Source organism: Podarcis melisellensis (genome assembly GCF_964234715.1).
Source record: "Podarcis melisellensis genome assembly, chromosome: 13".
NCBI lineage: Eukaryota > Metazoa > Chordata > Lepidosauria > Squamata > Lacertidae > Podarcis > Podarcis melisellensis.
In genome coordinates this window covers 28,922,096-28,947,264 of record NC_138545.1, presented here as the reverse complement: position 1 = coordinate 28,947,264, position 25,169 = coordinate 28,922,096, and the positions used below count along the sequence as shown (strand labels likewise).

General features: G+C 43.7%; 1 protein-coding gene across 1 annotated transcript in view; it reads right to left on the bottom strand.

Annotated features, from left to right (window-relative positions):
* Positions 1-25,169, bottom strand: part of ERBB2 (erb-b2 receptor tyrosine kinase 2) — a 51,684-nt gene that overhangs the window by 10,729 nt on the left and 15,786 nt on the right. The window contains exons 2-19 of the mRNA XM_081886210.1: positions 21,854-22,005; positions 19,058-19,244; positions 18,542-18,676; positions 17,086-17,154; positions 15,916-16,031; positions 14,405-14,546; positions 12,704-12,820; positions 11,846-11,972; positions 10,888-10,961; positions 10,416-10,506; positions 9,486-9,679; positions 8,755-8,887; positions 8,195-8,285; positions 5,567-5,727; positions 3,859-3,906; positions 1,923-2,061; positions 910-1,032; positions 281-379 (exon numbers count right to left, since the gene is read on the bottom strand). Coding sequence (XP_081742336.1) covers positions 281-379; positions 910-1,032; positions 1,923-2,061; positions 3,859-3,906; positions 5,567-5,727; positions 8,195-8,285; positions 8,755-8,887; positions 9,486-9,679; positions 10,416-10,506; positions 10,888-10,961; positions 11,846-11,972; positions 12,704-12,820; positions 14,405-14,546; positions 15,916-16,031; positions 17,086-17,154; positions 18,542-18,676; positions 19,058-19,244; positions 21,854-22,005 — 2,198 coding nt within the window. The remainder of the gene's footprint in view (positions 1-280; positions 380-909; positions 1,033-1,922; positions 2,062-3,858; positions 3,907-5,566; positions 5,728-8,194; positions 8,286-8,754; positions 8,888-9,485; positions 9,680-10,415; positions 10,507-10,887; positions 10,962-11,845; positions 11,973-12,703; positions 12,821-14,404; positions 14,547-15,915; positions 16,032-17,085; positions 17,155-18,541; positions 18,677-19,057; positions 19,245-21,853; positions 22,006-25,169) is intronic.

The following is a 25,169-nucleotide window of genomic DNA, read 5'->3' as shown; positions in this document are numbered from 1 at the left end:
ATTCAAATTGCTGTTATCGTTTTATTCCCGTTGCACCACCTCGACTGTTTTCGTTCTTTTAGTCATAGTGCCTTGCCCCACTGAGCTGCCTGGATGGATTTCCCCCCACTTTCTTGTGCAGTCATTTAGGTTTACAGTACAAGTGGTGCATCAGGAAACAGTGTAATTCTTCTCAGTTAAAATCCTGAGCCTCAGGGTGCTTGTCCCTGGTTCAGCTTTAGCCACTGGGCTGCAAATCCAAACCCGGATTAAGAGGGGTCACTGCGCCTTCCTCACTCACATCCAAAATTTCCTTGTTGGCTTTGGGCGAGGTGTTTTCCCGCAAGACTTTGATGGCCACGGGGATCTTCACACTCTCGCCATCTGGAATCCAAATTCCCTGCATGGATGGTTAAGAGAAAGAGAGCAAGATGAATAAATGCATGGGGTTTTGTTTTTTAAGATGATGATGATGATTACAGGAATACGGGAAGGAGACTGCCTACTAGACACTTCAGAAACACTGCGCTAAAACTCCCAAGTGAAAGATGTGGCCTGTGGCAACGCAGAGCACCGTGCCTCTCTTCACGCGGGACTTCATGGTGTGCCAGAGGCACTCGCACACAGCAGCAGCCCAGACAGAACTCTTAAGTTAAATTGCAGTGGCCCTGCTAGCTGACAAAGGAATCCCATTTTCCCCCACTACCAACTTAATGGCTGCTGGGAAGATGCGATCACCATCTGGAACAGGAACATTTCATTGACAGGAGACACTTGGATCCTGAGTGAACGAGGAACAGGATTCAAGGCTTGGTAGTTCAAAGCGAGTCTCTGAAAAGGTTTCCAAAGGTCCTCAAGCTGTTGGGTTCCCAGCCAAGGGCTTTCCCGCGCCATCTGCCCATGAAACAAATCTAATCCAGCGCTCCTCACCTTGTACACCGTTCCAAAAGCGCCTGACCCCAACACCTTGACTTTTTTCAGTTCCGTCTCCTTGAGAATACGCATCTGTGCCTGGTTAGGCAGGGCTCCGCTGGGTGTCAATGGCTCCACCAACTAACAGCGTCAAAGAAAGTGAGGAGGGGTACAGAGAGAGGGGGGGGGCGGATTTAAGTAGAGGTTTATGGCCACTTACTAGGGGTAATGTAGCAGTGGATTTCCCACATCAGTAGGGGATGAACTAGAGGAGCTTTGAGGTCTCTTCCAACTCTATGGTCCCACTGCCCCCTAGTTAGTCTCAGTCTCAGTCAGCTGGGGACTTCCTGTGAAGATTATTCTCGCTGCAAGAAGCCAAGTTACAGGGAACCAGGTAGAGGGCCTTCTCAGTAGTGGCACCCGCCCTGTGGAACGCCCTCCCACCAGATGTCAAAGAGAAAAACAACTACCAGACTTTTAGAAGACATCTGAAGGCAGCACTGTTTAGGGAAGCTTTTAATGTTTAATAGATTATTGTATTTTAATATTCTGTTGGAAGCCGCCCAGAGTGGCTGGAGAAACCCAGCCAGATGGGTGGGGTATAAATAATAAATTATTATTATTATTATTATTATTATTATTATTATTATTATTATTCAGCGGGGAGTTCCCTTTCGGACTATTTATACATTTAGGTCTTTTTATACATGCACAGCAGGGAAGCAATTGTCTTATCTGACTTTCTGTCAGCTGTCCGCAGAAGGTCAGAAGCAGAGCATGAAGATGAAGGCCTTCTCCTGAAACGTCTGGCAACATTTCAAATTCAGAGATATACTGCCCCTGTACATGGAGGTTCCATTGAGCATGGAACATACAGGGAGGCAATTCCCCACATGGGGAAATAAAACAGCGCTTCTAAAATGGCTGCTAAAATTCAAAAGCACCATGCCAAATCTCCCATGAGCTCTGTTGCAGGCTCTCCTCACAACCCCACCTCAGGGGGAAAAGAGGTTACGGCCGCCAAACCCTACCTCTGTCTCTTGCAGGAGACGCCGCAGAGTGTGCTTCCGCTCTTGCTGCTTCCGACGCTTGATGCAAATGATGATGATGGACAAGAGAACCAGGACGAGTGCAGCACCCACCACCCCAGCTGTAATGGACGTAGCCTGGCTGGAAGAGGACAGAGAGAAAAGGGGGGAAGCCTGAAGCAGGGTAGCCAACTTCGCCTGCAACTTTCAGGGGATGCGAACGGACAGGCCGGCAGAGAAGCTGCGCCAGGCAGGGCTTAACCAAGCAGAGAAAGTGAGGAGGATGAGTTGCCAAGAGAGGAACTTTTTAGGGAGCTTCAAGTGCCAATTAGAGACCTGCCCAATTCCTCAGGCCTTTGAGTGAACCGGGGGATACTCAAGGAAAGTAAGCAGTCTCTCCTGATGTTATGGCGATTTTTCATCCCTCGTGGTTTTTATTCATATTTCAATAACAATGGATTCTCCGTATGCCACAGCCACAATAACTCGATTTTGGTGGCAACATGCCGGAGCGGATATTTTTTCACAGGCACACGAAGGTGTGGGAATCAACTCTACCAGAGAAACTGAAATATAAACTGAGCGCCTCTAGAGGTCAAAAAAGTAAGGACAAATTTCTTCCTGTTTGGTGTGATCTTATTGTTTATGTTAACAATGCATAACATAACCAATCTCCTCCTTCCACTAGCCCCGCTTGGCTTATAAAAGGCTGTGGATGATAGAGGAATACAGGTAGAGCTCCAAATTAAAGTTTGCTGGAAGTGCAGCTCAGCCCCCTGGAAAACAAGGGCTATCCACGGTACTGTGTTTTTACTTTTTACAGACTAGTTATAATTCTTATTATACCAAAAGTCTGGAATGTATTGGTGATGTCTGTAGCCCCCCTCTTTGCCTTGGCTTAGACATTTCATGCCTGTTTTCTGTGATTAATTCCGTTTTGTGCTTGGTTTGGCATTTTAATAAATAACTAAAACAAATAAAGCAAAAACACCCACCGACTGATACACTGCTTAATAATCATAGTTTCAAAGCGCAGTGGTTCCTGCTGCTTTTTCTGTTGCACAAGGTTCTAATGTACTGTGATTGTAACCTACTTTGAGATTATTTTAATAATGAGGAGCTAGAATTTGTTTTTTAATAATGCGTTCAAAGGATTTATCTCCTAGATCTTTTGGAGCTGATGCATGTTAGTGATAAAGAGCACAAACACTCTGGTTCATGTCTCAGATTAGCCACGAATTCACCAGACGGACTGAAAATTATTTCACTTTTACGAAATGATCACTGCATTTTGTTTCCCCCTGACCTCCCTCTACTCCCCCACGCAACCATGTATATTTGTCTGCCAATTTGAGACTTCATGCATCTGATGAAATGGATTCTGACCCTCAAAAGCAAATGACATAATAAATGTGTCAGTCTTTACGGTGCCACAAGTTTATTGGTTTTTACTGAATAATCTCTCTCTCTCTCTCCAGCGAATCTTTCCAAATTTGTGGCCATTTACTTTTTCTGTAGCACATTCAGCTCATCAGAGTACACTGCAGGATTATTTGTCCCGTCACAGGGACAGGAAAACATCCTTTCAAAAACCACCTTTTTTGTAATTGAAAGCTGAGGTTTCTCAGAATATTGAATTCCCTGATCACACATATTCATGGCTCTTAGCATAGCCTTTGTACTTAGATTGTGCCCAGAAATCTTCCATGTTCAGTAACTTCAGTAACACACAGGTATCTGAAGAAGTGTTCGTGCACACGAAAGCTTATACCAAGAACAAACTTAGTTGGTCTCTAAGGTGCTACTGGACAATTTTTTTTATTTTTTCATATATTTCAGTAACACAAGACACTTTATACTTTCTATAGGCTTGCACACCATCTTGACTTCCAAGGGAAGATACGTGGGATATAAATGAAAATGAGCCGATATCTAATACCTAGGTTTCTGATCCACGGGGCAGCCACGTTCATCCCGTATTGTACACCTGGAAAAGGAAACACCAAGTTGTATCACACAACCATTTAAGAAATACCACTTCACTTGTTAAGGAGAAACAACAGGTGCCGGAACAGAATACAGCTCACTACTTGCAAACATTTAGGCAATTTTAATTTTTCACTTTTGCGTTTTTTTAACTGATTGAAAAGACCGATAAATACAAAGTGTGGAGAACTAAAAGCAATCTGATTAAAAACTGTAACAGGCATAATAATGTTCAGTAGAGCAGAATGAAGGAGACGGGCAGCCGAATAAAAGTTTGCTGTATGCGACAACAGCCGCACGGATGCTGCTAGCCCATGGATGGAAATAACCCTGACCAGAGAAGAATGGCAAACCAAGTTGATGGGCTATGCTAAAATGGCAAAATTAACTGGGAAGCTTAGAAATCAAGAGGGCAAGAACTTTAAAAAAGAATGGGAAAAGTTTACAATCTATTTACAAGAACACTGTAAGCAGGTTAAAACATTAGCAGGATTTCAACCACACTTGTAAACTAACGGAAAGTATGGTTATTTTGGAAGGATAAAACTTGGGACAGTATTGATATGCAGTTGTAAATATTATCATTAGGACCCATGGAAGGGATTGGTGGTGGGGGGAAGTCAGAAGATTCAGAGTAATCTTGATCTTTGGATTTTGAAATGTTTTTTGTTGTATGTTTATTTTTTTTAAAAAATCAAATAAAAAATTATATATATAAAAAGAAGACAACTGAATAAGTTTGCAAGGCTTCATGAGCTTTCGGACACATGCAGATATCACAAGCCGCGGAAGACATTTCTAGCGCCGACATTTAAAGGCGGCTTTTTAATTTTTATTTTAACCTTTTAATTTTCCTTTGCTGACCTTGTTTCATCAAAGCCCGTTTAGAGGTAGGTGGCAATGAGGACACCTTAGGCGGCAGATTTTTGGTGTCACTCCAGGGCGGCCAAGTAAAAGGCTGACAGAAGTCAAAACGATTACGTGCTAAATTATACAGTAGGTGTGCTCTGCAGAGAGCAAACTGCTAACAGTCTTAGCATTTCTTCCTCCCCGCTTCCCATCACCCACTAGACAAAGGTGCTGGTGCCTCTTTTCCAGCAGGACCTTCTCTGCACAATCCAGAATGCAGCAGCTAGACTGGTGACTGGGAGTGGCCGCCGAGACCACATAACACCGGTCCTGAAAGACCCACATTGGCTCCCAGGACATTTCCAAGCACAATTCGAAGTGTTGGTGCTGATCTTTAAAGCCTTAAACGGCCTCAGCCCAGTATACCTGAAGGAGCGTCTCTATCGACATTGTTCTGCCCAGACACTGAGGTCCAGCTCCAAGGGCCTTCTGGCGGTTCCCTCACTGCGAGAAGTGAAGCTACAGGGAACCAGGCAGAGGGCCTTCTCAGTAGTGGCCCCTGCCCTGTGGAACGCCCTCCCATCAGATGTCAAGGAAATAAACAACTATCCGACTTTTAGAAGGCATCTGGCGGCAGTCCTGTTCAGGGAGGCTTTTAATATTTGATGAATGATTGTATTTTAATATTTTGTTGGAAGCCGCCCAGAGTGGCTGGGGAAACCCAGCCAGAAGGGCACGATATAAATAATAAATTATTATTATTATTATTATTATTATTATTATTATTATTATTAACCATGTTGGAAACTCACGAGTGGGTGCAGTTGGTCGGGCAGATCTGACACATGCCTTCCCCATCAGGATACTTCCAGATGGGCACGAAAGAACCATCCACCTTCACGCCGCTGGGACACTGCTCCACGCAGTAGGGGCCATCTTTGTAATGGGCACAAGCCACACACTGGTCTGCGTCCTAAGGAAGGAAGGACAGAAAGAGAAAAAAAAAAGACTTTCTATAAGAAGAAGAGGGGGAGGGGAACTCTTTCCTATCAGCTGTCCTGTATGGATCTGCATTCAGTATCACCCTTACAACGCAAGGCGACTCGTTGCCGACATGCCCCGAGACTGACATTAAAGCCAGAAACTTTGATAGGAATCTATGGATTTGGAGTCGCTGGGTCTGGGGCTGTTGCAAAGTCGCCTCAGGTGAACTGTGCTGTTCTTGCATATTTTATTACCTAACGAAGGGAAAAGTTGGGTAACTTGGATTTTGTAACATTGCAGGTGCATTGATTTCAATGGGCAAATTTAAGCACATGCTTAAGGCATGAGTCTCAAAGCTTTCAAGGAAGCTTCAGAGCTCTTCACTTTGGCTGGATCTCGCTCTGAAAAATCTAAAAGAAATGACTAGTTGTGACATTTATCTTCAGTGTCTGAGGAGACAACCTCTGAATAAAGCTCGCCCAGCTTTTATCTATGATGCACCAAGTCTTTGCCAGCATGCCAGCTGATATTTGCTCTCTTGCATAATGACTATGTGGGCAGTCCTTAAGAGGAGGGATGGGCGATACTTCCATTTATTGTCTGAAACCGCTTTGGCATTTGCATCGCAACACCGGTTTCAGAATTTTTGAGCTGCCGATACATTGTGGCTTCCCAGCCACCGCGATGTATCAGTGGTTCAAATTGATATACGCTGTATTTATAAATTTATCTGTTTTAGTTATTTGCTATTCAGTTTTCTGGCTCTTTTGTTTCTTCCTATCATTTCTATTACAAGGTTCAACTCAAATTTTTACGTAATAACATTTTGTTAACGCATTTATGGGTCACACAGCTATTAGGTTTTGTGTGTATAAAGACTGATGATTGAGTTTATTTAAGTTTTATTACCCTTGACTTTTCTCATTTTAAGTTACAAAATAGAAACATCCATCAAAACATCAAGAAGGCAGAAAAACCCAGAAAAACCTGTGGTAAGAGGACCATTAATTTTTTTCTGTAAAGCCGTGACATAATTTAGCTGGAAGGAATGCAAACAAGCACACCTTTCCTGTTAATAATTTATCTCTGGTATTTCATAGTCACCTGGTTTAAAAACAAGCCTGTTTGAAAACGAGCCTGAGGAATTCTCCCTTAATATTTGGATACAGGTGACGTGAGAAGACAGAACAGGTGAAACCTCCCCACTGACTTGCTCCACAGATTCAACTGCATGGATTCATAGCTGGTTTTAAAGGAAGGAGCCTGTAGCAAAGACATGGGAAGGCCATGGCCCTTCAGACTCCAACCCCCAGCAGCCTCAGCCACCATGGCCCATGACTGGGAATTATGGGCTTTGTAGTCCAACAACTTTGGAAAAGACACCTTGCTATATTGAGCACTGGTTTTTCCACATTTTATTCCAGCATACATGGAAATTCCTCAGAGGCTTATTTTAAAGCATTTTTTGTTATGTTCTCTAGCTGGGGGAAACCCAGAACCTTCCAGAGTGGCTTATTAGATCAGTAATTAGACAGTAACCACCTGCAAGTTCATAATCTAAAAGGCACGACACACAAGGAAAAATGAACGGGGAAGGAAGAGGGCAGAGGCCAATTCAGAAACCAGTTATTTATCATTACAGTGACTGGTTAATTTGTCCAAGCTTCCTCCATGAAAAGATACAAGTTTCTAAAAATCGACAGCAAAACACCTTCTTTTACAACATGCAGTCATGGGGAGTACTGAATCAATTGGCTTGGCACTATTTGAACACATACTGCCATTTGCACACTTCCACCTTCCAGATTCCTCTCACCTCTGCTTGAGCAGCAAACCGGGAATACAAACCAATTCATCCTACGGTTTGTGCAAATCATATATGTATGTAAATTGGAGGCGAGAGAAGAAACCAGAGCAGAAAAGAAAGGGAGGCACAGGGTTTGTTTATGTAGCACCAAAGGATGGTCTGAACTGACTTCTTGGGTGTGTTCAAGGTTATATTCAGGGACAGCTCCAGCTCTGAGGGGACCCTTAGCAAAGAGGTGTCTAGCGGGGCCCCTCCAATGTCAGAGGCCCTGGCAGGTTTGTTGGATAGTGAGAGCAAGCAGCCAGAACTACTCAGATCAGCATAGGGAGACTGGGTCCACAAGCCACCATTTTAATTTCCGACAATACCACAGCACTGCTCTGGGGCATTGTGGGAAATGTAAATGGTGGCTTCTGATCAGTGCCGGAGGAGGAAAAATTAATGGAGGGCCAAGGCAGACCTGCCAGGACAGCAGATGCCAGTTCTGGTCATTCTTTTTGTGCACATAGGGTGACAAGAAACATCAGCAGAGGTGTGTGTGTGTGTGTGTTAGATGAAAAGATACTTTATGGATAGACAACTTGATGTGGAAAGGCAAGGAAGTCAGAATAAAGCGAGGGCCTCAGCAGCCTTCAGTCCCTGCCCTTACCGATCCATTGCAGGACTCTGTCCCGTTTTGGGGCAAGCACTCGGAATGGCATGGAAGGCACCGTGTCCCGTTGACGTATTCCCGGAACTCTCTGTAGGAGAAGAAATTGCAAAGTCAGGTCAATCCGAAATTTAGGCAGCTTCCAGTTTTTCTCCTCCCGGTTTTCCTTAACTTCCTGGAATGTCGTGGATTGGCAATCCATCATCTGCTGGTGCCCTTCTCATCACAGTAACTTCTACTAGGGCTGCATTTTAATTGTTCTATAAAATTTGGTGGTGACAGATGGATGTTTCAAAAAAGAAGAAAAACAAGGAGGTGATATGTACGCTATTTTCACACCTCTTCCCTGTACCCTGAAAGCACAGAATTTAGTCAATAACACAGAACCCAACACTAAGAAAATGTAGCTTTATATATATATAAACATAGCAAGTGTCTCTAGACCTTAATGTGGCTAAACAATGTATTTTCTACATAGCACTCCCAGAGCCATTAAGTTGCTCCTAATCTGAATTCTAGACAGTCAGGGCTCCTGGTCTGCTACCCCCATGATCACATACCCATCCAGAAGGCTGCAGTTTTTAACACATTCATTCCCACGCAGAAACCCAATGCAGGACATGCACTGAGTCCCCCCAGGTCCCCAGCAGTGCCCCTTGGAGCAGAGGGGGGAGCAACTCTGGTCTTCGCGTACTGTGGAGAAGAAGACATAGGAATGTATGCATTTGTTACCTGTTCTTTTGGTACCATCAAAAGGAATGGAGGAAGCCATCAATGACAAGTCATTTTGTTCGACTCTTGCTGGCCTCACTGTGAGCTGCCCAAGCTAACATTGCGCTGAGTAACCCTGAATTCTTATGCATTTGCTCACAAAGAGCTCACATATGGAGTCCCTAAATTCTCTTATCTGCACAGGATTTTTCATAAGCCTGGCAAAGGGGCTCACTTCCCTCCCCCCTCACCCCCCAAAACACCAGACTGTTAAAAAGCGGCTCCCAGATTGGAAGATTGTTGGGAGGGGGCCTAATAATAATAATAATAATAATAATAATAATAATAATAATAATAATAATATATTTATAACCTGCCCCCAGCCACTCTGGGCGGCTTCCAACAAAATATTAAAAGTACAATAAAACATCAAACATTAAAAACTTCCTTAAACAGCCTTCAGATGTCTTCTAAAAGTCAGATAGCTGTTTATTTTCTTGATATCTGAAGGGAGGGCATTCCACAGGGCGGGCCCTCTGCCTGGTTCCCTGAACTATAGGAGTAAGTGCCACACACTTACTACACTCGGGGTTGTTGTCATTCTGGAACAAGGTCTGCCGAGGGTTCTTGAAGATGGCTTCCCAAGGAACGTTCTGGATGAAGCAAAGGTTGGGGTTGTGGTGAATCAGGACCATTCCGCTGCTGATCTCTTGCAGCGAACGCAGGCCGAAGGAGGTGATGTTGAGGTTTTGTAACGTTAGAGAATAGACTCCGCTGCCAAAAGAAAAGAAAAAACAGGCTCCCCAATCAGGAAGAAGAGAAGAAGCCCTAAAATAGTGATTTTATTTGTCTATCCCTGCCGTGCTGAAGTTGATATTGACTAGCCCAGCGAGGGACTCATTTAACATCCTGTCTTGTTTTGTTGCATTTCAATTAATATAATTTCAGGAACTTCAGTTAGTACGAAGGGTGTAGGTTTTTAAATAAGTAAGATATTCAGGCATCTTTTTGCTGTACCTGAGGATATTACTTCCAACTTCTTTCTTTTCATATAAGGGAGGAAAGATGGCTAGCGCAGGGCAACAACCAGTTCAGAGATCCCCTTAGGAGAGACAATGGGAAACCCAGGTTTCCTCTGAGCTTGCTTGACCAAGTGACAGAAGTTCCACACTGCCTTGTGCATGTTAACAGTGAATATTTGGAATATAGTGGCAACCAGCAGGAAGCCTTTGACAATGTCAAGATGACAGACACACACAATTACCAACATTCACTGGACTCGATAACTGATAAAAAGAGGGACGGGATATATCCTGTTAGATCTGGAGAGCGACAAAATCTATTGGGGTTTGACAGCATTTATGCAAGTAAATAGAGACAGCTCGCTTACAGCCATCTAGTGAGTTAGTAGCAGAGGCAAGCTCAGATTCTGGAATCCTTGATTTATAGTTCAGTCTTTTAGCCGTTGCAATCTAAGCTATTTCTGCCCCGATCCTGGGAGGGTGCTTACTTGTAAAGGGCTCGTCCCCGGATCACTTGAAGGTTCTGGAAAGGGTTTAAGTCCATGAGAGACTCCGGCCAGGATTCAATATAGAGGAAGCCTATGCAAAACACAAAGTTAGGACCATTCAGTGGAGGATGAGGGCACCTGATTTATTTATCACTTGTATATCCAACTTTTCTTCCAAGGAGCTCAAGGTGGCATACATGGTTTTCTTCCTCCCCATTTTATCCTGGCAACAACCCTGTGAGGTAGGTCAGGCTGAGAGACTGTGACTGGGCCCAATGTCACCCAGTGAGCTTCGTGGCTGAGTAGGGATTTGAACCCTGGTCTCCCAGGTCCTAGGTCCAACACTCTAACCACTAAACCACACCGGCTCCCTTAATTATGCTATTCCGTAACAACAAACAACCTCTTTGCCTGGGACTTGGAGGCAGGGTGGAGGGGGCCGAGGCTACCTAGAAATAAAATTCTTACGTACCTGTTAGATCCTTCAGGTTCTCAAAGACTTTAAGCTGCTTGGGATCAAGGGGCGGAGTATCAGAGGCAGGATCCCTGGACAGAAAGGAAGGAAACTGCATTGGTGAGAAACGAAATAAACAGACACACTTCGCTTCCTCTTGCTATTATTACTGCACTCTTTGTAACTTGAGTGACAGCTACTTTAATTTTGGTTCTACTCAGTTGATGAAAATGTGGCCAAAATATTTTACGCGCCACATGCTATTCTGAGTGGAATCACCTCAGCATTTCTCACAAGGAAACTCTGCTGTGGACAAAAGCCAGCCCTTTTTTTAAAAAAAAATACATTTATTTGATTTTAGAAATATAAAATTATAACAGATCCACATTTACAGATTCCTCCAAATCTCTGGACTTCCCACCATCTCCTCCATGGGTCCTACAATCAAACCTTTTCTACAGCATCTTTTCCAATATTCTATATTTAATACAACTCCATTGTCTCCCTAGTACTTGCTACCTTACGAGTGTTATTGCAATCCTGCTAATGCTTTCATCTGTTTACAGTGGTCTCCAAGATAAATTATAATTTTTTTCCATTCTCTGTTAAAGTTTTAGTCTTCTTGGTTCTCGAGCTTTCCAGTCAGTTCTGCCATTTCAGCATAGTCCAACAGTTAAATTTGCCATTTTTCTCCGGTAGGGACTTTATCTTCTTTCCATCTCCAGCCCTGGTGCTTCCGAGACTACTTGTTCCCAATACCAGAAGGCTTTCACACCTCGTGGTCTGATTTCCACGGCCACCATTTTTGTCATATACCCCAAGGAGCCTAAATCGTTCCAACTTCCTCCATTTCTTTCCTTTTTTATAAACACTCCCATAGCCCTTCCAAAGCTAAAACCTCACATGGCACAATTACAAGGATGTCTTGAGCAAACTGATGCTACACCCTTTACACCTAAAGCTCACCATTACTCACCCTGCAAAAGTCTCTGGCAGAAAGGCTAAGCTGCCAAAGATCTTGGTGCAGCCGGCAAAGTGGTGGATGTTGGAGGCATTGACGGCACGAACCCCTTTCAGGAAATCCATCCCCAAACCGTAGCAGACTGAGAGACGGGGGGGGGGGGAGGGAAGAGAATGAGCATATGAGTCTACAAACATCATCACAACCATGATGCAGAGCAGACAATGGGAACAACACAGAACCTTTGGGCTAAAGGGCCGAAAGAAAGGCTAACTCAGGCATAGGCAAACTCTGGCCCTCCAGATGTTTGGGACTACAATTCCCATCATCCCTAGCTAACAGGACCAGTGGTCAGGGATGATGGGAACTGTAGTCCCAAACATCTGGAGGGCCAGAGTTTGCCTATGCCTGGGCTAACCCAAGTCCTTCTTGGGTGTTGAATGCACCAGTTGCAACCCCTAGTGGCCAAGGAAGAGCCACGAGCCCCCAAATCAGGGTGACTCGCCGGCTGAATACCTACAAATGCGATTCCTGAAACTGCTGCAAAGCTGGAGAGCAAAGGTCAAGGATAGGGTCAGAATACTCAGGAGGTAGAATAAGTTAAAACCAATACTTTGAAGAGAGCACAAATCGGTTTCAACGTTTGCAACTGTTTGCATAAACAAGCCTTTCGCCTTCCTGGTTTTGGACTGGCTAGGGATGATGAGAGTGGCAGTCCAAGATATCTGGAGGACACCGAAGTGGGGAAAACTGCCATAAGCCTTCTCTACAACACTGGCCATTTCTACGGGCAACAGGAATGCAGCATGGGAAAAGTCAGAGTCTTCCTGGAAACGGTGTTTCTCCCTCCACTGGCCAACTCCCAGCTCTTACCTTTGGGACACGGCTTGTTGCACTTCTCGCACTTTTGCACGGTGCCAACGCTCACCTCCTGACTGGTCTGAGGACACACTAAAGTACAGGACCCAACCTCTGCAGCCAAGTAGTTATCTGTAATTCAAAACAACAGGAAGTAAATGACAGCCTGGAATCAGCATTTCTTTCTTTTTTTAATTATAAAAAACCACTGCATAAAGATGGTGCTGCAACAAGGCAGATTATAGCAATACGTACACCATCCTCCATTCACTTATCCGCCGTTTTCCCATGGGAAAGCATGCTCAAAGCAGCATGCAACAACAGCAAAAGAGCCCCCGCTTCCAATATGTTTCTCATGTACCGCAACAGCCTGACCATTAAATCCTCACCTGTATTCCATGGCCATCAGGTTATACCTCATCACATGGGTAGGCAAACTAAGGCCTGGGGGCCGGATCCGGCCCAATCGCCTTCTAAATCCAGCCCGCGGACGGTCCAGGAATCAGCGTGTTTTACATGAGCAGAATGTGTGCTTTCATTTAAAATGCATTTCTGGGTTATTTGTGGGACATAGGAATACGTTCTTTTTTCTTCATTTTTTCTTCTTCAAAATATAGTCCAGCCCCCTACAAGGTCTGAGGGACAGTGGACCAGCCCCCTGCTGAAAAATTTTGCTGACCCCTGTTATATCACATTCTCATTCTGGTCCATCTCCCTCCACCCAAGGTCTTAAAAAGAATTTCGGGAAGCCATTTTGCTTCATGGAATTGGGAGAAAATTAACACCTCCATTGCAAGGATCCTTCAGAAGGGAGTTGCTGCCAAGAGCATTTTTGTGCAAGTGTCTTTTGATGCACTGAATAGATTGAAAGTTTATGAGTCATGGCGGAGGGGAGAGCATGTGTACAAATTCACCAGGGCTTTTTTGTTTTGTTGCTATTTTGTTAATGTTTTGATATTGTTTTATAGATATGAATGCTGTCGTACTTTGTGAATCCTATAATATGATTTTTTTTGGGTGTAACTGTGATGTTCAGCTTATTTTTTAGTTAATAGTGTTACATAGATGGTAACTGTTTTATTTGCAATTTGCGATTGTTTTAAATATTCTATACAATTTACGATGTACTTGCGATGTTCCATTGTGTTATTTTTATCTTTTGTTTGTAAGCCACTTTGGGATTTATTTGAATAAAAAGAGGCGGAGAAATTGAATTTTTTAAAAAACACACATTTGGGGGGCATTTTTCTTTATAGAGAAAGGGGGAAAACAAAGGCCAAGTTCTCACTGAGGTGGTAAACCAGTATCAGGATTATACCATTGCTGAATGCAGACAGCTGTTCAAATGACTGAAAGCACCACCATTTTATATATGTGTCTGTGTGTCTACTGCTATTTTCTGTGCTGTTTTCAACCGTTTTTAAGAGGTGTTTGTATGTTGCCTTTTTCATGTTGTGTGTGGGGGGAAATTAAAAAACTAGCAACTGGCATACATGAAAGGAATATTCTGTGTGCTGGAGTACTCAGTCATGTGTCTTTGGCTCCCAGGGGAAAGGGATTTGAGGCAAAACACAGGCTCGTCTCCATAGCTAAGGACTAAACAGAAGATAGCAACTATCCCAGGGCATTTTCAGCTCCACAAATCCTGCACACATACCCGCAACCCCAATAACATATACATGCACAAAACAAAAGGGATAATAATAAGAGCCTTACAAGGGCATTCAGCAACACAAGTTGCTCCAAACGTGTACCGTCCATTTGGATTGGGCAGGTGCTCGTAGGTGTCTGGATTGTAGTTGAAGAGAAGCGGGCAATGCAGTTCGCAAATCCCACTGTGGTTGAAGTGCAGGCAGGCCTGGAGAAACGGAAAGGTGGCAAGTCCTATTTTTCTATTTTTAAAGGCACGTACACTTTGAGAATTTTCACATAGGAAGGACCCCACTGAACACTCAGGGGCCACCTTAGAAAGTGAGTCGCTTGGATCAAAAGCAACCAAGTTTCCGCGGCCCCACAAAGGCTAACAAAAGTTTTTGTGACAATGAACTTCCGAAGCCGTTCTTTTCATGGTCCAAGTCTGTAGAACCAGCCTTGCACCCACTTCCAAATGGGGACAAATTCTGGGGCAGCACTACAGGGTTTCATTTATTTTTAGGGGGGAGGGGAGCGCTGCAGCTTTATGGCGTCTTTGTAATATTTGTTTTATTTACAATGCACAATATACACAGTATAAATGGGAGTACAGTCATACCTTGGTAGTCGAACGCCTTAGTTGTCGAACAAATTGGCTCCTGAACGTCGCAAGCCCAGAAGTGAGTGTTCCAGTTTGCAAATGTTTTTTGGAAGCCGAATGTCTGACACGTCTTCCTCGGCTTCTGATTGGCTGCAGGAATCTCCTGCAGCCAATCGGAAGCCGTACCTTGGTTTTCGAACCGTTTCGGGAGTCAAACAGACTCCCGGAATGGATTAAATTCGAGAACCAAGGTACGACTGTAAAACGGGCACTCTTGCTACAGGCAGTGATGCTCAGTGAGCAGCCCTCACCTGAAGGCTGTATCCCCAATACCAGCCAGAAATTATTTCCTCAGCTGGTAGAAACCTGTCTCTGCCTCTCTGTTGATTTAAACTCCAGAATCAATCTCTCTCTTACACACACACACACACACACACACACACACACAGAGAGAGAGAGAGAGAGAGAGAGAGAGACGACAAGTAGTTGATTCAGACTCCTCCCCTGCAGGTGAACTGCCCATTCAAAAACAATCATTTAACCATTCACTTCCTTCATCAGCTGGCTAACACCCCACCTTTGTCAGGTAAGAGGCTAATAATAATAATAATAATAATAATAATAATAATAATGTACCCCACCCATCTGACTGGGTTGACCCAGTCACTCTGAGCGGCTTCCAGAAGGAAGGAAAACATAATACAAAATTAAACATTAAAAACTTCCTTATGCAGGGCTGCCTTCAGATGTCTTCTAAAGCCAGTCAACTCCAGATCCCAACAAGCTCTGCTCACGATCACCAGATTCAACAGGAATCTGCTCCTTGATTTTTGGGTTCCACCAGGGCTCCACCCCTGTTTTGCTCTGGCTCTGGCTCCAATACAGGTTGGGTGTGTGCGAGAGGTAAATGTTTGTGTTTTTCCTGGCAATCAGAATACTTGACAGCGCGTTTGATAAATGAGAAACGAGAACCCCAGGGCGCGCACACACTCACCAGGCAGTCGGAGTGTTTGGGTCCCGTGCAGCCGGCTGCACACTGCTCATGGCAACAATCCGTTGGGTGTCTCCCCTTACACCTTGCACAGCTGCTGGCGCAGACTGTGCTTGTCACTGGCGGGGGAGGGGGGGGGACAAAGAGAAAAACAGAAAAGTCAGAGGCACAGAAGCTCCTTCATCAAACACAAGAGGGATCTCGTAGCCTCTGAACCGACAGCTTGCAAAAAGGGAGGTGCCAGCAGCAGCACCTGCTGCTTGGGCTGCCACATAAATGCCAGGTGACAGCAGGGTGAGAGGAAAATAAGGCACGCCACAGCTACACTAGGGGACAACCCAGGTCGTTGCAACAGGCTAGGAAAATTAAGAGGGAGAAAGAGGTGGCTTTGAGAGAACAGGAGAAGCGGGGATGCCAGGGAGTTTTGTGGGACAGGGGAGAGCTAAGCGGAAGTCTAACTCCCTGAGCAAATAACAGAGGACCTCTAAAGGCTTTGCGTTAGAGACATGCTCAGATGTACTCTTCCCACCTCCTTCCCCAAACTGGAAAAGTGCTAACGAGGCTTTGGAAGAAGCCATGAGGGAATCCAGAACTCTGTCAGAACCCTCACACCTCCTTCCAAAAGCCCAGCGTCTCCCTTACCTAGCTTTGGAATGACGGCACGAGGGCTGGGAGGCATCAAATGTTGCCAAAAGGGCTGCCAAGGCCTCGAGGGCCCCATGGCCCACGCTGATCTATGTCAAGGATGGAGAAACCCATAGACAGGGGCCATATGCGACCCACCAGGCCCCTCTGTCCTGCCCTTGGGACTCTCCCCAGGCCACAGCCAATGCTTTGCTTAACTGTTCCCGTCTGCCTGAAATGCATATCTGAACTCTGACGTGCCTCTTGATCATCTGGATGGGTGGAAAGAGGGGTGTGCACAAGTGTGCAGAAATGAGCCTACAGTACAATTCACACTTGTTGCTCCTCCCACTTTTAGCATCGGCCTTGCACACCACTGACATGTAGCCCCCGAATGATTGCATGGAAGGGAATGCAGAGCTCAGGCTGGGGGATGGTGACCCATCCGCCGTTCTACACACAAATTACGCACTCCAAAGCTGTTAAGAGATACTGTGTAAAACCTGCAAGTTTTTGTATAGCCCAGATCCCAAGGAGCCTGATACTCACATGTTTGACAGCTCCCTTTTCCTTCTCCCCAGCAGTGGCCATTGAGGCATATTCTTCGGCAGTCGGGGCCTGAGGAGTGGGGAAAACAGACACTTTCTTAAAAGCAAGGTGGTCCTCACCAAATATTCCTGTATTCTATTTGTTACAGTCACTTTTCTCACAGAGCAAATCAAAGCACCTTAGGTCCAAACCAATTAAGAACCTCCAATAAGAATCTAAAACACAGATAAAAGGTAGGACTTTCTGATCCTACCCAACTAAAACAGGCCGCAATGCCACCCTTCAGATTACAAGCCAAGAACCCAGGTAAAGAGATAAACCTTTGCCTAAAAATAGATCAAGATAACACCGGGTGAAAGCATTTCACAAGCAGGGGGCCACCACTGAAAAGACCCAATCTCACATTGCCATCCTCGGAGTCTCCCATGGAAGCAGAACACAAAGAGGGGCCTGAAGTGATGATTGCAGGATCCGGGTTGGTTCATGTGGGGTGAGACAGTCCTTGAGGTCCTGGGGCCCCGAGCCGCATAATTGCCTTATAGGACAAAACTGAGCTTGCAAACTAATGGGTGGTCAGTGTTGTCATGCCAGAACTGGTGTTATATGTCCAGACTGCCCTGCCTCAGTTGACAATCTGGCTGCTGAATTCTGCACCAGCAAACTCCGAATCACCTTCAAAGGCAGCCCCATGTATGATGTGTTGCAGTGGTCTGATTTGGAGGTTAGAATAGGCGGAGACATGACAATCAAAGGAGTAGAAGCAGACTTCAAAGGCCTCTGGCATGTGCCAACGAAGGAAGAATGAGCAGCAAGGAATATATGTTTGCCATGGTTTTGTGGGAGAGCAAAATGCAGTAGCGGATGCAAAAAATCAGTTTACATTTTTTTGTTATTTAAACGGTCCTTTCTAGCTCAGCCAACCCCACAAACTGTAGAAGCAGGAGCAAAAGGAGCAAACAGTAATCTAATGAAGAGAAAGAACTGAGGATCTCAGCCTTTGTTTGTTTAAAGTTTCCAGGCCCATTGAAAGAAAAAATGACTTTATAAAGAGCATGGACACTGCCTGCTAAAACCTTAGAAGCTGGAAGGTAAGAATTTGACTCTCAAGGGTTCGATTCTGCTGATTGAAGTGTAACCCTGCAAATATATTCCCTACCCTTTCCATGGCTTGCAAGTATCAAAAAAGCTGGTATGAGAAGCATATTTGCATAACCTATACAGCTTGCAGACCTCAGCTTATCTTGTGGACAGAATTTTTAAGATTTGTCTTTAGCAGAAAGTACACATGGTTTTAAAAAAAATTCACCTAGAATGTAACAGGATAAGAAACAAGCAGAGATACGAAGCGTAATAATGTGTTCCTGGCAACTTAAATTCTAAAAATCTGGGATTTTATTTCGGTGCAGAATTCTATAACCCCAACACAGCCCAGGAGCCAAGCCCAAGGTTTGCTTACAGGTCCGGCGGCGGCGGCTGCTGATCTCTGTGTAGTTCTGCTGATTGTGTTTGTGGAAAATGGCCCCCCAGTGGATGGTCTCCTGGAAGCACAGCTGGGGGTTTTCGTCTACAATCACACCACCCTTCAAGATCTCTGAAAAGAAATCGGGGAGAGAGAAAGGGACAGTAAAGAGCAATGTATAAAAGACTTGTTTTAATTTGCTTTGTTTTCTTTGTTTTTATTATTTCTATGGCTTAGATTGCGGCCTACTTCCAAGTCCAGGAGGGCTTTGGCAAATGCTGAAATAAACAAAACTCAGAACATTTCTATGGCACCCTGGGAGTGTCTGGAGGACGTTCACTTGCATTTTTTCATTGTAATGCTTATAATAGCCCTGAATCTCGTATTACTGAGCAGGAAAGAGGGGAGAGGTGGAGATTCAAATGGGGACACGTCTGAATTTGCAACTCAGGTAGGTAGACAGATTGGGTTTTTTCAGGTCCCCGTCGCCTTTTCATGCCCCTCCTTCCGTACCTGTCAGATCCAACATGCCCAGCTCCTGCAGCCCCACATCCCCGCTGGGGTCAGTGTTGTTGAGGACAGCCAGGGCATACTTTTCCTCATACAGCTGGGTCCCACGGATGATCAGGAGGCTTTCCAGCTGCAAGTGGCGCACGTGGTTCTTGGCAATCAGCACATATCCCTGGACCTCTCTGATGTCCTGGAGACAGACAGGCAGACAGACAGAAAATGTGAGAAGCCGAGAAAAGAGGAGCAAGGAATCCTCCTTGCGCGGCATGGTAAGTTGTCCAAAGGCCACCCAGGGCGACCCCCGAAAAGAGGCGGAACCGCCCATCCTTACGGAGAGTCGGTGTGGTGACTCAAACCTGAGTTCCCAGTTCTGGCTGGACTACAACTTCCATCATCCCTAGCTAGCAGGACCTGGAGCCAGGGATGATGGGAGTTGTAGACCAACAACAGCAGGGGAGCCAAGTTTGACAAACACTACATTAGAGTGTCAGATGAGGACCTGGCAGACCAGGGTTCAAATCCCCACTCAGCCCTGAAGCTCACTGGGTGACCTTGGCTTTGTCGTCATTTGCTATCTGCCATACTAGAAGCTGCAAGGACACCCAGACAAAAGGCTTCAGATTACAATCTCAGTAGATGGGCAGATTGCTGTGGGAGAAGGCAGTCCAACGAAACACTTTATTATTATTATTATTATTATTATTATTATTATTATTATTATTATTATTTGGGATCCTGAGCCATGTAGGGCTTTAAAAGTTACAACCAGAGTGCCAAAGACACTGAGGGTGCAAGAGATTTATCTATATATTACCTGTACAACAAATGCTCGTAATACTCGCTGCTTTTTCATTTTGGCGACAGAAATTTAAATATATCCAAACAAAAACCCCATGACACCTGCTCTGCTCTTTTCATCGGCCACTGAATCCCTAGCACAGAAGAAGCAGAAAGCATACTTGCAGAACAAACAGCTCGAGAAGGTACAAGCAAGAAGGCCAAGCCGCATTCTCCAGCATTTCCTCACATTTCTGAAAAGGTCTTTTTAGTATTGTTTGAAAACAAGCGAAAACCTGAAATGGCGGGGTTCTATTTTTTTTTTTATATATATAAATATTTATTGGAGTTTTTAATAAAAGAAATACAGAAATAATAAACAACATTACTTTGTTTTTACAAAATTTCATAACATCTTTAGACTTCCTCACATCCCCCGCTCCCACTTACATCATTAATGAGTTTTTGTCAAGCAAATTATCATCTTATTTTCAATTTTATAACCACTTATTTAAATATAATATAATAGTTCTCCTACAAATTTTGTTTCTCTTAATCTCTCTTATCGTCAAATTCTAATCCAATTTAGTGATGGCCAATTATTTATAACCAAGCATCCTTCTTAATATTCCACTAAATCACAATGTTTCTGTAGATAAATCTTGAATTTCTTCCAATCTTCTTCGATCCTTTCTTCTCCCAGGTCTCGGATTCTGCCAGTCATCTCCACCAGTTGCATATAGTCCATCAGTTGCATCTGCCATTCTTCCAGTGTGGGTAGATCTTGAGTTTTCCAGTTCTTAGCGAAATGGCGGGGTTCTAAAGCCCTTATTCAAGCTCACCCCTATGAGATAGCCACTATGGTTTGCCATTTTACAGATGAAAACGGAGGCTGAAAGATTAGGTAGCTTGCACACAACGAGATCACGCTGAGCAGACGCCCAAACACAGATTCCGTGGGCCCAGATCAAACAGCTTTGCTGCCCAGTCAAGGCTATTACTGCCAACGCTGCTCATCTGCAGGTGCAATCACAGCACCTGAAGCTAGTGTGGCTTCTTTCGAGGAAATGGGTGGCAGCCACAGGTGGAAACCCAGCCTTGCTTGCTTTTGGAAGCACCTTCCCCTAAGTGACACTTTCACTGTGATAGGGAGAGAGACATGCAGATTTCTATGGCACAACCTGACTCCTCTGCTCCTGGCAGAATGTACTTTTCAATCTCTATCAACTTTCCTCCTTGCTCCTTGAGAATATGAAGGGGCAGGGTGGATCAAACTGATTTAAATCACGATTTAAATCACGGTTTAAATCACTAGTCAGGAAGACTTGATTTAAAATATTGGTCAGTAAGACTTGATTTAAATCATTTTTTTTTACAGAAAGACTCATTCCTGCTGGTATAATCTTAATATTTACAACCAGATAAAGGTTTCATTTTTGGAATAATAAATTTTCAGAGTAGTTTTTTACAGTTCTATCAAAAATTACTGATTTGGTTATACTATTAGAAATACATAGACAGATAATTATGAAATTATTGTGAGGTTTAATAAGTTAACTGTTTATATTTGGACAACTTTTCTGCTGTACTTTACTAGAAGGAAAAAAATAACCATTTCCTTAGTAACAATTTAAACAATTTGTTTAACTAAAGCAATAACATTATAGCATATGTATCCACGTTTGTTAACTGATGTGATTAAACAATTAAAAAAAAACTTAAGAGTTTTAGCACACATGAAAAACTTAAAACAAATCCTTATTTCCTGATGAATAGCCTTTGGACTATAATGTAACCTAAATAGAAAACTATCTTTAGAAAGATTTTTCCTCCAAAAGCATTTTATTTTAAAAATCCAATTTAAAAAATCCGATTTTGGGGTTGTTTTTTTTTAACCCATTGATTTTTATCCACTCTGTGGACTGTGTGCCCACCTTCCCTGTTTCCTCCTCTTCTCATTTTCATCCCGATAAAGAGAAGCTGCCTTGAGAACATGCATTTAACTTCTCCCATCACACCCACCTTGAGAAAGGACGTGTCCACATCTGCCGGCAGATAAGTGATCTCCAGGTTGCCTTGCACAACTTGACAGTTCTCATAGAGGTGGCGAAGGGTGGCGTGGTGGTTTTCTGGGCTGGAGGGATGCTGCAGCTTCATGTCGGTCCCTGTGCAGACTGCGGAGGAGGAGGAGAAGTGCAAATAAGGTTGGAATCAAAAGAAAAGGGGGACATCCCCCCTCCACACACCTGGGAGCATGTCTGCAATCCTAAACTCCTTGTTATGAACTCCTTTTGAAAGGCTTGGGTAAAACTAGAATAGTCTAAGTTTCCAAATGTAAGGTAAAAGTTCCACATACTGTATTTTTCGCTCTATAAGACGCACCGGACCACAAGACGCACCTAGTTTTTGGAGGAGGAAAACAAGAAAAAAAATATTCTGAATCTCAGAAACCAGAACAGCAAGAGGGATTGCTGCGCAGTGAAAGCAGCGATCCCTCTTGCTGTTCTGGCTTCTGTGATAGCTGCGCAGCCTGCATTCTCTCCATAAGACGCACACACATTTCCCCTTACTTTTTAGGAGGGAAAAAGTGAGTCTTATAGAGCAAAAAATACGGTATATAAACCAGTGAATCAATACTCATTATCGTGACTGTGCGTAGTCTGAAGGCACCCTTCCCAAAAGACATTGAATTATCAATGGGAAAAAGAAACCAGCACACTGGGAATCTCAGCTCTCTCTTTTGGGTTTTTAAAATTTAAGTTAATAGCCCTCAGGTCTGATAAAGTATGCTGGGAATCTCGGAAGCTCATGGCAGAGCCAAGCCGAGTTGGAATTCAGTGCTCCATTTACTGTATTTTCCCATGTATAAGGCTATATTTCCGCCATATTTTTTAAAGTTTAAAATTGGGGGTCGTCTTATACATGGATAGTGCATATGGGGGTTTTCTTTATTTGGAGTCCCCCAAAATAGGGGTCATGTTATACATGGGGGCATGTTATATACGGAAAAATATGGTAACTTTTTCTCCTTCATGACTAGCAGAAACAGAATAGTTTAGACAAGCAAATACCGGATTTTTCCGTGTATAAGACTATGTTTCCCCCCCTAAAAAAATAATGTCAAAAATTTGGGGGTGTCTTATACAGAGATACATCTCTTATACATTGGGGCGTCTCATAGACAGAAAAATACAGTATATGCAAATTGGATTAAAATTATGCAGAATTCACTTGGGGGTACAGGTTTTTAATTCAAGTATACAGAACCGTGCTATTTATAGACAAGCTGCTTCCCCCTCTAGAACAAAAAACTGAAAATAAAATGATCTTTGTAAATTGAGCAGTCTTTCTGTTACAGGCCTCTGGTCTGTGGCAGGTGATAAACTTTACACCTGATTGTGGGAGAAAAGGCAAGTTTTAGGAAGCTAAGTTCTGTCTTTCCCTGTAAATGTGAGGCTTTTCCAGCTCTAGAGCCAAGATATATTTTTCTGGAAAGATTTCTTGGCTTTAAACAAGACATGCGTCAGGCAGAAATCCAACAGGTGACGTTCCCTGCGTGGAAAAAAGGGCATCTTTTAAATCCCTGTGCAACAGAGAGCTCAAATAGGCAGTGCTGGATGGTGATTTCATACACCGGTTTGAACTAAAGAGTCCATTTTATTTTATTTTATTTGGGCTTCGGGAATCTCAGCATGCAACTCATTCCCGGAGGCTGGAATCTATCCAAGCCATTCTGAGCCAAGCAGGAACTTCTCTCATCCTTTCAGAAAGCCCGATACTTCCTGTGCTTCTCCCCCACTCTTCACAATTCAACCAACCAGCATGCATTATTCCCCACGTACAGCCTTTTCGCCTCAATAAAAATCCTCCTCCAGATTCCTAACACCAAAGACAACACAGCCCTATCTGTTACTATAGGAAATGCTGGGCTCCTGTTTCAACTTGGTAGCTCATTTCAATAACTTCCTATTGATTAATTCCACAGCCCAGCAGTCAGTCTCTCCCTCCCTCTCTCTCTCTGTGTGTGTGTGTGTAAGAATTGCTGCTCCTCAGCCAAGGAGATCTACATTTTGACAAAACTTGGCATTTAGGAGGAGGTATGGAGGGAGCGACTGTTTCGAAGATCATCTCACTCAAGATTCAACGGTTTGCAACGACCTTTGTTTGTGAACAAACACATTTGGGACTAAACTGAAAAAATTAAGTTTTCCAAGCCAGATAGAAATAGACAAAACAAAGCATATAGCTTCCTCACAAACCTTGGAATAAGATAAACCAAGAGGCCGGTAGGTTTTATGTAAATAACAGGCAATTAAAAGCAAGAGGAAGGGTTTGTAGAAGTCACACAATTGTTATAACAAAAATCTGCTCCCTTTCCCTTATGGGGTACCCAAGAGCCCATGTAATTATTTAGGACTAGGTTCTCTATCTGTAGGCGAAAATAACAGGCCAACCATAGAATATTGAGAAGCAAAGCAGCTAGGAAGCCTGATCTTTATTAAACTGTTGCAACTGGGGACTCACAACCCCACGCAGGAGGGAGGAGGAACCCCGAATATTGGTGTGCAAGTCCTTATATAGACTTTTTAAGTTGCCCACCCTGTAGCCAAAGACCACACCCCTGAAACATCATACATACATCACAGAAGGAGGTGGTCAACAACAGAGGAGGCGGTCTACAGCAGAAATCCTGTTTGCCAGAGTACCTGATAATGGTCACTGGTTGCATTACCTGGGCAGTCTGGGCATTCTTGAAAATACTCAGTTCCTGAATCCAGGTCACAGACTCACCCTATTCATACACAGATACGCCCTTAAGACAGGATTTGTGAGCAAAGAGACAATGGCGAGGTTTTCCCATTTCCTTCCTCCTTGCAGAGGAACGTTTGAGGTCAATTTGGGAGAGTCATAATGGTTTCAGGACTATTTTCCTGTACTGTTTCAGACATGTGGTTTCTATCTGAAGGCAGCCCTGTTTAGGGAAGCTTTTAATATTTCATGAATTAGTGTATTTTAATGTTTTGTTGGAAGCCACCCAGAGGGGAAACCCAGCAAGATGGGCGGGGTAATAATAATAATAATAATAATAATAATAATAATAATAATAATAATAATAATATAATAATAATAATTGTGTTTGCCTGGTACATTTATGAACATTTATTTTATATCTTAGACCTTATAATTCTCATAACACAACGAATGCTGAGCATGTGCTTCCTTGATAGCAAAAAACACCCTAACACATTAGCCAAAGAAATTATTTTTGAAACAACAACCAAACTAGTGTAAGAAGCAACATACTAAAAGCTGCAACATCCAGCTTGCTATAAACAGT